The sequence below is a fragment of the Delphinus delphis genome, chromosome 7 (genome assembly GCF_949987515.2).
Source record: "Delphinus delphis chromosome 7, mDelDel1.2, whole genome shotgun sequence".
Classification (NCBI taxonomy): Eukaryota; Metazoa; Chordata; class Mammalia; order Artiodactyla; family Delphinidae; genus Delphinus; species Delphinus delphis.
This window is the reverse complement of record NC_082689.1, coordinates 69,250,192-69,261,967: the sequence shown is the minus strand read 5'-3', so window position 1 is coordinate 69,261,967 and position 11,776 is coordinate 69,250,192. Positions and strand designations below refer to the sequence as shown.

The 11,776-nt window shown below is 36.6% G+C and overlaps 1 protein-coding gene across 1 annotated transcript in view; it reads right to left on the bottom strand.

Annotated features, from left to right (window-relative positions):
• Positions 1-2,344: 2,344 nt before the first annotated feature.
• KCNH7 (potassium voltage-gated channel subfamily H member 7) overlaps positions 2,345-11,776 on the bottom strand; it is a 453,648-nt gene continuing 444,216 nt past the window's right edge. The window contains exons 15-17 of the mRNA XM_060016676.1: positions 4,848-5,040; positions 3,184-3,483; positions 2,345-2,387 (exon numbers count right to left, since the gene is read on the bottom strand). Of these exons, the coding sequence (XP_059872659.1) occupies positions 3,214-3,483; positions 4,848-5,040 (463 nt within the window). The 3' untranslated portion in view covers positions 2,345-2,387; positions 3,184-3,213. The remainder of the gene's footprint in view (positions 2,388-3,183; positions 3,484-4,847; positions 5,041-11,776) is intronic.

Genomic DNA, 11,776 nt, shown 5'->3' with positions numbered 1-11,776 from the left:
TTTTTTCCTTAGATAATATATGATGGGATTTTAAAATAACATTTGTATTAGGACTTTGTTCTTTTAAGTATTTGAGAACCACTGCTAAAGATCAACCTCCAAAAGGACCTTGTGAGTAACATACATTAAACCCTCATACACACATTAAACCTGACACCAAATTCTACTATGGCCTGATTCGGTTTCCTTACGTTCTGACTAGAAGAGTCAGAAAGTTCAACTCTGATGACCAACCCATTATAATAGACTTAAGAAACGGTACTGTCCCAGATGTGCCCCTACCTTCCCACGTTTGCTGAATGAGTGATTATTTAAAAACCCTACAAGGACATTGCTTCAGCGTTTTTCATTCCTGGTTTTCTCAACTAATTAAGAGTATGGGACTCCTCTATAGGAGGATAAGATCTGATAAGTCTTTCAGATCTCTGCCTAGCAAATAATACCATCAGAAAACATCTAACCCAAATAAACTTTAGATATTAGATGTCATTTTATTTAGGCCTGGAGACCTAAATATTAATATTATATATTATTTTAAATATAAATATTTATATTAATATAAATATTATTTTTAGGTGGAAGGCAAAAAGCATTATGTTAGTGCTTTTAATTACCTAGAAGGAGAGCGGTTGCTATACTGCTGTTAAACCTACAGCAGTGAAACCTGGCTCTCAGCAGGGTCCCAAGATGGAGGGCTCAGACTGTTTTTGCTACCGCCCATGGGGAAAGTGACAGTGACTTCAGGCATTAGATAGATATTCAGCTAGGACAAGAGGATGAATCTTGTAAATTAAGATAATTCCTTTGGTTTAAGTCATTGTAGCTACTAAGTCTTCTGACTTTTATGCCTGACTCACCACATCTTTATACTGCTTGGGCTCTTTTAAAGCTAATATCCTGTAGGAATGGGCCTTCCTAATCCTGTCCAACTCTCTGAGATTTTATCAAGCAATTCTTTTATGTTGAGGAATTAAGAACAAAAAAGGTTTAGGTTATACTAGAATTTAAACAATCTGGATGCTTGCACACCCGTCCCCATCTTCCTATTTCTTCGTGCTTAGTTTTTATAAAGAAGTATAGAGACTATGTGTGGAAGGCTGAATTTTATGCATGTCATGCCAAATGTTGCAGCTGAAGCGTTCACTAATCAAACAATCAGATCTAAATTCCTCACCTGCCAAATCCTCTCCTTCTACAAATGAACATCCTCTGGTGAATTCATTCTGAATTTCTCTGGAGCGTGGACTGACAATCCTTACGAAACTTGTTGCAGCTGCAAAGATCTGCCTAAATATGGAAGTAAAATCCCTAAGTTGTCCTCTGACTCAGAGGCAGCCATTTATCTCTTCCCTGCTAGGTACCCATAAAAGTTTGTTGAATGAGGAAAAGAAAGCATTGGTTAGTCCCTAAATTTCTATCTGCATAACACCAAATGGTTTGGAAAGCTGGTTAGAATTATTATACTTCTATTGAATTGACTGGTCATTCTGTCATGTGTACTTGATCGTTAATGTTTTTGTCTGCACAAATTTAGCAGGGATAAGAACATGCCTGTGCCTACAGATCACATCCCCCTACAGATTAGCAATTTATGGAACCATTAAAAAACATATATGGAGTAATTTAAGGTCGCTTTAATCATATTTTAAGTAGTGCAAAGTTTTTTGTAAATTTAAATAAATTGCTTGTATCTGAAACTAATATTCTAGTGTCAAAGGTAAAAGTAAGTCAATAGATTATATTTCTATCCTGGAGGGATAGATATTAATCCATTTAATAATGTATACAGATATAATGTCTCTTTAAAAATATATGTGAGTATAAAAATTAGTAAAGGATAAAGAAACTTTGAAGGATTTTCACAATTTTGTTCAGAAGGAGAGGATACAATGGGCCAGTCCATAATAAGTTAAAAATTGTATTCAAATGAATTGAAAAATAAAATTTCTCAACTAGAATTTGACTAATCAGAATCTTAAATTAGCTTGCAATTTTTCTGTACCCTGATTTTATGAGAGACATATACCACCACTCCCCCAAAATAATCTAACAGTTGAATATATTAAAATATATTCCATGGTATATTCTGATATTCTGGAGTCAATATATATTCAGCCCAATCCATACAGGATAGATTTTCATTTAATCTTTGATTAGCAAATGTATTTGAGTAACCAAATAAAATTAAATTTTTCTGCTGGTTTGTGCATTTTCTTTATACGTAGGTAAATGCACGTTGTTCTTTTACAGCCGGGATTAGAAAGCCATAGCACGGCATATACTTCATGGAAGCTAGTTTCGCCACACAAATCCACTAAAATTGTACGTTTTGGGGGGAAGAAAACAATGTGCGTCAATAAACTCTTCTGATCAAATTCAGGATTGCCCTAAAATATAAGTCAGAAGAAAGCTGTGGATATCAGTTTGCGTCTGTAGCACTTTAGCAGTTCTGAAGAAGAATCCCTCCCACCCCACCCCCGCCACCAAAGAAAAAGAAAAATTAGAGAAACTTGTTTCTGAGCATTCAAGGAAACATGCCAGTGGAAAATATTTTAGGGAGTTTGTGAATTCAGTTAGAGACAGAATTTTAAATAGAAAGGCCTTTTTGTCCTCATTAAAGCTGGCCTATATTCATGTATTTGGAGATGGTTTCCTCTACTGTCAGAGATTTATAACTCTAAAACTATATATTTTTTAGCGTGCGGGAATGAATGTAATTTACTATGAACATCTCAATCCAGAAGGGTATCTGTCCTCAAAAGTGACAAGGTTCCCTATCTCCCCCTTGAACTTCCATGAGTTGAGGATCATCTGAGTTGCATCCATGAACAATTTTATCCTTTGCTTTCTTATTTGCTTGGAAGGCATTTTCGTAACAAAGTATGGGTTTAGTAAAAGCAGTAACTAGGAGTCTCCATGCAAGAGAAATTGGAGTTTCCTAACATGCACATGATTTAAAAAATAAAAATAAAAAATGAGGTGCCTTGAGATGCTGGCAGTTTTAACATTTGGAACAAAAGAGTTCATAGATATATTTACATCCTAACTGCTCAATTTTACCTTACAAGCTTCAATTTAGGAAAATATACAGTACTTTTGCATATAATGGTAACTTGTGAGCCCCTGAGTCAAGTAGAGAGGATTTAAATACAAAAAAGGAAATCAGCCATTAAAAGCACTTACATTGTATGTGGAATAAATAGTACAAAATGATTATTTCCCCGGAAGACCAGGATCAGAAACATGCCTATGAAGACCCAAGATTCCTACAGTGCTTAGGGATGAATCTGTCAAAGAAGGATGCCTAATTGGATGAAGGCAAGTTTTTCTTTGCCTCGGGGGGTGAAGCTCTAAAGAGAGATCACTGTCTTGTTTTAAAAGTGAAGTCAAGTTGTCTTCCGAAGCTGTGTTCAGATGCACCCCACTTGAGAGGGGTTCTTTGGATTTAAGTTTAGATTTTTCAAGGTCTAGAAATTCAGGACACTGATAGAAAGAAAAGAGAAGAAAACATGCTTTTATAATTCATTTGGATATATTTCTAAAATGACACTCATGAAATCTAAACATGTTTTCTTTTTCCGTAAATCTGTATTTGATTAGTGGTATTAACCAATCTTTCCCTCTCAAAGGTGGGTCAAGATACTGAAGGTCAGGTATCAGTGTAGATAATCCTATATAACCATTCCAAGATCTTTAATTTTACTTCGAAGCCATATCAGATTATTATTATTATTTTAAACACAATATTTCACATTGAGTTTTCCAGATGAGTTTTAATTCAAAATTCCCAACAAAACTGGGATCAAAAAGGTGGGTCATTGGGTGAGTACATTTGGAGAACAAGGAGAAAGAAAAAAGAAAGGAAGGAAAATCACCCATCCCTTGGCAGAAAATATTATCTAAATCCACTGAAAGCAAAAAACAAAGTACATGGTTTTGCATGTTTCCCAGCCATTCAAAACGCGAGATAAATTATGCTTTCATATTTTAGAAAAATTCCATTATTTTCCTTCAGTCACATTACCTCGTGCTATTAATATAGTTTCATTCCCCAGAGCATTCTGCACTCAATTCCCAAACTTCTAAAAAAGTTTTTACAAGATAGTTCTGTAAATTCTTATTTAAATCATTGTTCTTAGGTCCAGTTTGGCCACAGTGTTTAAGTAATTAAGAATGATTCCCAAAATAGAATTCCAAAGGAGTTGGACTTTTCCTATTAACATAATTCAAAGGGTTCCTCACAGGACTTCAGAGGAAAGATAAGGACACTAACATTCCTCTTACCATCACCAAGGTGAGAAAAGTTTAGAGCTCACTGGTGATGGGCGGGGCACAGATGTGGTTACTAGTCTGATTACACTTGGATCTCAGGTCTTGCTATTGCTTGTTATTGCTGCTATTTCTCTGCCCCTTCCTTCCTGAGACCCTGCTCAAGGGTGCCTCTTGTCACTAGAGCAAATTACAAACCTTTTTTTGAAGCATTTTTTGGACCCAGGGCTAATCCTTAGCTTTCAAAGCTCTACCATGTATAAACTTAAGTAGATTGATATTTGAAAAAAAGCTTTTTCTTTAAAAAAAAAAAAAAATACTAGTGTTTTAAGATCATTCTTCTAGGTCCATTGTTCCCAAAGTTTAAATGAGCAAAAGAATCGGGGGTGAAGGTCGGGGTTGGGGAGCTTGTTTAAGATGGAGATTACAGGGCTCATTCCCAGATGTTCTAGTTGAGGAAAAACAGAGATGGGGATGAGAATCTGTATTTTCCACTGCAGCCCAGGTGATTCTGATTCAGGTGGTCCCTGGAAACACACTTGGAGAGACACTCTTGGTTATATGCTATCTATACTCACTTGTGAGGAAGGACTGAAACTTCGATCCGTCTTGATGGATGCTACCGGATGACTGGTTCTCATCAGGTGGATGACGGGTCTCTGATACTCTGTTCCTGTAGTTACCATACTGTAGGCTGGGGGGACCACAGTGGTTTGTTTCTGCAGCAGCTGTAAGATGGTCTGGACGTCTGCAGTCATTTGGGATTCAAGTCTGCAGGACAGACAGAAATGGGGGAAGACAGTCCTAAAACTGTCCAGGATTGCAAAGCATTTGAGAAAATTGCAGCAACACCAAAGAACAGAATTACGGCCCTGCTTTAAACAAGAAGGACAGGAGAGGGAGCACGGAGATGCTCACTTTCTATATCCCACTAATGGCTCTGATAAAGATCGTTGCTTTCCTGTTCGTTGATCTTAACAAAGAAACAGCTGACTGAAGAGGCTACATTTTCACAGTGTACATTGTATTGCATTTTTACAATTAAGCTTTATAGATTTCAAAATGTAAAACGCATTCAGAATCCATTTTTAATCAGTCATTCTCTGTGCTTTTTATCAGGTTTTGGTCAGTTTCTTGTGAATATTTTATTTATTGTTTAAAAAGATTTCATAGCACATTTCTCTTATAGCTGCAACAAGTGGATAATTTCTTATGTGTTCCAAATTTATATTATCTATATTTTACTTTACCTCTCTCCTATAAACATCAAATATTGTATATCATTCATTGTATTCTTTCCTTAATGTTAAGTACTGTCAAATGCTAAATTCCTTTCCCATCTACAGTTTGGAACCTTTGGTAATTAAGAAACAGACCAAACATAAAAGTTCACTTGCTTCTGTAACCCATCTGGTTTGCAAAATACCAGTCTGATCATTTTTTATCCCTAAAGCTCACAAGTAGCCTACTGGCCTGTTAATTTCATTCTCACTTTAAATTAAAATTCAAGGGAAAGATAGCAAAATACAATGGATCTGATTCCCCTCCTTTGCATGTGTTAACAGTATTAAAAAAGGATTTTGTGGGTATAAGAACAGAAAATTTGGACCATATGCCTCTTTAGAAAACTTTTCTTTTAACTCTTTACTTATTTGTGCTTACTATTTTGTTTCAATGAAAAATACAAGGAAAAGGTAAATCTTACCAAAAATTTAAAATCATAGACTTATTTTGCTCAGTTACATACATGCTGCATTTGTGAAATTCAAAGTGGAGAGAACTTAGCCTTTGATTTGAGAGAGAAGAGAATAAACCTGGACAACATGAGAAAAAATCAGTTTTTTCCTTTTAGTTTTTAACATTGACACTACAAACCTTCCTTCTGAGAATCATGATAACACATGATTTGTGCAGGTTTTCTATATTTGGTATATATAGCCATATAGCTTAGCGTCTTCTAAACAAATAGCTATAAATTATACATGATTGTGCCTTGCAAATGTCAAAACCACACACTGAAAAAGAAAATTTGAATTATCAACTAGTTTATGTATCTATTTGTTACCCATTGTTCTGATCTAATATTTTTATGGTGCCAGGTAAACAGAGGAGACTCGTTATTTTATTATGCATCAATTTTTTCTTTCACACTTCAAGGTACAGCACAAATTTTTATCTGCACCCCCAAATCTTCCCTTATTCAGAATTAATTTCTCTCTCCTCTGAGCCCCCAAGGAAAATTCTACATCCATTGTAAATATTTCTGTATGAATTTATCCCATCATTAACAGCATTGAATATTTAGGGAGTGGCTTACACATTACATGTAAAAGGCTTTGGGCGTGGGGAGTGGAATAATGAAAGCTTCATCAACAAATGGGATTCAAGACACAATAGAGAGTCAAAAATTATGATAACGATTTTGAGTCCTCACAAAACCTTTGTCAAACAGCAGGGGTCTCCAAGAAACAGGATCTCTGTCTCAGATTCTATCTATTTGAATAGTGTCGATGAGGGAAAAACCTATTGGAAGTGTGTAATAGCAACAGGCTACCATGAGTGGGATTCCCGAACACAAGACCATCACATGCTGGTGCAGGGTGAGAACAAGACTGTGTCAACATGACTTAGCTAAGACAGCAGACAACCTCTGTCAACATGACTTAGTTGTTCCAGGAAAACTCTGCCTGGGAAAAATAAGTCTAAGGGAATAAATAACTTTACTCCTTCAGGAAATTTCTATAGATTAACTCACTGGAGACTGCAATCTGCTCTTTTGAACAAATAAACTTGCTTAATCAAACAAATTTTATTTATCCATACTTGCTTCAAGGTCCTCATTTCACTGTGTCCATCAATTCTGAACCATTATATTATGAACTTTGCCCAGATCCACTCAGTTTCCCACCTTGAAAGGCCCAGGCTCCAAAATCCTATAAATATCCTACTTCTTACTTCCCCTTCTGAGATAACACTTCAGACTCTGTCTAGGTGGTGGTCTCTCTTCCTGCAGTGACTTTGAACCAAACCTTAGTTTGGTTTTATTAACCAGTAATCTGATATTTTGGGTAGTTCAATGCAATGGATTCAATGTTTATGTTGAAATGCTAATGGTGAAATCCTAACCCCCCATGTGATGGTATTAAGAGGTGTGGCCTGTGGGATTTAATTAGGTCATGAGAGTAGAGCCCTCATGAATGGCATTAGTGCCTCATAAACCAGAGCCCCAAAGAGCTCCCTTCCTTCTTCTACCATGTGAGGACAGAGTGAGAAGTCAGCCGTCTATGAACCAGGAAGCTGGCTCTCAGTAGATACTAAATCTCCCAGCAGTTTGATCTTGAATTTTCCAGTCTGCAGAACTGAGAAATAAATATCTGTTGTTTATAAACCACCCAGTCTATTGTATTTTTGTTATAGCAGCCCAAACAGACCAAAACATTCAACAAAGAAGAGCTTTCGTGAGGAATTTCTTTACCATGCATAGGTTGTATTTTCATGTTTCATGGCTAGGGTCTATCAGCTTAATTGGAATGGACTCTTCTAATGACACAAGTAATCTGCTCTACTCTGGAAGAATTACAGAGAATTTAGAAAAAGTCCAGCTTTGTCTTTAAAACAGAAAAGAATAACTCAATTTTATAACTTTTTTTTTTTGTCAGTGAAGGCATATGCCACTCCAAAACAAGCCACTTTGGCATATTGATTCTTTTGAGCTGTAGCCACTTGGAGAACAGCAAGTGTGGGGAAAAGCTTTCTCTGAACTTCCCTTATCTGCCTAAAGGCAGATCTTCCAGAAGGAACTCAGTTGTCATAAATCCCCTCCCTGGGAGTTTCAACAACCAGGGAAGATCGACTTTTGTCACAGAAGAGGCATCACACTGAGACAAACTTTGTCACAAACTGTCATACCTCCCATCTATTCTTCTAAGGACCCATTCACCTTCCTAATGATCATTCATTCTCCTCTAAGAGACCTACATCCCCCAGCCCCTTTCCCTATTAAGATGGTATTTAATCTTCAGTTCTAAGACACCTCAGGGAGTTACTAATTTTCCCTTGAGTATCTCCCATGTGTACGTGAGGTACACAAGTTAATAAATTTATGTTTGTTTTTTCCTTATTAATCTGTCTTTTATTATAGGGGTTTCAGCCAAGAACGCAGAAAGGTAGAGGAAAATTTATTTTTCTTCCCCTACATCAGCATAGCTATACAGCTGTGTAAAATGAATGTGTTCATTCACTTATGCAAAGACCCACAGTGTACCAGGCACAGAGTTCTGCAAGGGATGGAATCCTCACTGAAAGCTTTTACATCCTCTAGGGCCTCGCTATGCAAAGCATGGTCAAATCTGGGAGCTTGTTAGAATGTGGAATCTCTGCCGATTCCAGACCTAGACTTAGAATCTACCTTTTAACAAGATCCCCAGGTGATTCGAAAGCACATTAAAGTTTGAGAAGCACTGCTTTAGGATCAACAATTAGTGATTTCCCGATATAGGTATATCTGTAGGCATAATACATAAATACGTAAGAACATTTCTTAGGTAAACTTTTAACCCTGCATATAGTTTAATTGGCCATTAAAGCAGAAAAGCAGCAGCGGCCAGGACGATTCAAGATGGACCATTTATATTTGTTTTTATTGCACTGTGTACTTAATATGTGTATTTGGGCGAAACAAATGGGATAGAATTCACAGTTCTACTACATTTGAACAGAATACTGAGGCTAAACAGAGCAGACCCAACTCTAGAAAGAGTCCCAGGATTCTTACCCTGCAAAGTTGAAGTCTAAATTGAGCTCCCCTTTTCAAACGTGTTTTCTATACTTTTGCCTTCTAGAGTAAACTGGAGGTAAGAGGTTCTTGGAGATGGCAGTGCAGTAAAAATGCAATGTTTTGGATTTTAAACCCAAAAGAGGCTAAGGTGAGTCAGGCAATAAAATGTTTGTGACAATTTCAGAGCTAAATAGGAAGAAGTTAGTCAAAGAAAATAATTATGTTAAAAAACATACAGATGCTAGGACATGTCAAAAAAGATTTAGTTGCAGTTTGGCTGTGAAAAAAAGTATCATAAAAAATTCATTCTAAAACTAATGTAATAAAGTAATAAGAATTATTAGTATTAAAGTATGGTTACTAGCCAAATGGGTCCTGGATGTATATGCCCTTAAAAGTTTACACTTTCAGCCCCAGGACACATTGAAGGCAAGTATTTTCAGTAATCTTTGATTTACACTAGCAGCAATGATTGGTATCCATGATGAAGCAACAAGGGAACCTTAAAAATCTCAATTTTCATCCAGAAGAAAGGTCCAAATCAGGAAACACAGAAACATATGAAAAGCAAGAGAACATACTCAGACAAACATCAATAATAGAAGTTAAGTTCATTGTTAATCATATTTTACTGGGGCTTCCCTGGTGGTCCAGTGGTAAAGAATCCGCCTTCCAATGCAGGGGACATGGGTTCAATCCCTGGTCGGGCGATTAAGATCCCACATGCTGCGGGGCAAGTAAGCCCATGCGCCACGACTACTGAGCCCACACGCCCTGGAGCCCTCATGCCACAACTAGAGAGAGAAAACCCGCATGCCACAACTAGAGAGAAGCCCGTGCACTGAATCGAAGACCAGATGCAGCCAGAAAAAATAATCATATTTTACCTAATTACAGCACTTTCTATTTTGTAGCATATACACTCTCCACATGTATTACCTTAGTCTTTACAACAGTAATGCAGGTCAGTATAGGTCAAAGAAAGAAACTGAGGCTGGAGAAATTTAAATGACCTGACCTAGTCATCCTATTAGTAGTTAAGTAGAAGAGTTACGACTTTATCTAGGCTAACCAATTGCAAGTGCTGTGCGAGTATCATGCTGAAGAAATCACTGCTGTCCCTGTCATTAATGCATTCATTCAGTAATTTTCCCATTTACTCCAGGAATTGAATGCATACCATATGTTTCACAATAAAGGAATGGGCAGAAATCAAGGAAGTTAAAGTTCAGAGATCACCCTTTTATCAATTCTTTTGTGTGTACAGTGTATATTTTGACATATGTTATGGCTAAAAGATCAATGTAGCTTGGTATAAATAGCAGGGAGAGATAGTAAATGTACTAATTAACTAAATATGCTTCCCTGAGCAATAAGTATGATCGTGTCAAGTTCTTAAACCTTAATTAGGAATTACTGACTCTAAGTAAATGATAGTTTGTTTTAATTTTCTCAGATAAGTTTCAATTTTACAAGACTTTCATTTGGCACTTGAGAATGGGATATAGACCTAGTTTTTTAACTTTTAAACTTTGATTAAATTGCATGAAAACAAAAAATACAAACTTAAATCTTTAATTCATATAGTATTGTCATACTTCTGTTTGAATTAAGGCATACAAATTTATTTCAATTTACAAATTTGTAGGTTTTCTGATTCCTTTTGTCTGCTTTAATTGCTAATTCATCTTTCATGGTAATGTATGTGTGTGTGCATACATGTTTATGTTTACTGTATTGTCTGACACTGTTCAATTCGGGCATAAAGATTTAAAAAAGCGATAAAACTACAAGCAGCATTGATGAAACACAGAAGAAAAATTAAGCATAGATAGCTAGCTTATGTAGTATAAACAAAACTCATAGAATGTGGTAAGTATACAGAACAAGAAAGCAAGTAGCTTGTTACACATTGGCAGAATTCATAAGATGCATTAAATACACACAGCATGGTAGCAACCTGCAAGACATCCCAAAGATAGAATCGAAATATGATGTAACAAACCAGAGCATGGCTTATACATGGAAGGAGATGGAAAGAACAAATTATTCTCCTGTCACCTCTGGGTAGATGACTGCCACCCCCAAGTTTGGTCACCCACTGGTGACACACACACAGTATAATCTCCTTCTGACGCCTCACGTTTTTTACCTATAAAGACCAATAAAACACATGGCTGTTCGGCAGGCTAACTGAAATGCCACAGCTGTGGCCAGGTGTACTTGGCCTTACATGTCTGTGATAGAGCAAGTGTGTCATTGGCACTGGGGAATTATTTTTATCTGTGGACCCCTTTTGTGCAAACCTAAACTCTGGTCCTCATAACCACACCTTCAGCCTGGAAGGCTGATGAGGTATATATATATATATATATATAATTGCATAAATCAGGATACAGGTTGTATGGTTCTTTTACCAGGATTGCACTTATTAGAAATGTGTTAATTACCCCATCTGGAGCCCCTCATCACTCACTGCGTGTTTTAAATGGATTTAGTAAATCCTGTGATTTGAACATTTTAGTTTAATCCATGCAGTTTTCGGTCTGTGACTACTGGAATACCTTGCCCAGTGATGTCCTGGAAACTACCTTGAATCGAGGTCACTTTCCACATGTAACACAACTAAAGCAATATCATGCTTATACATCTATTTTTTTTTCCCTGAATGTCATTGATCAGTTTAATTTTAAGGAATCCATGTAGATTTGGGTTAAGGGGTTCCATCCT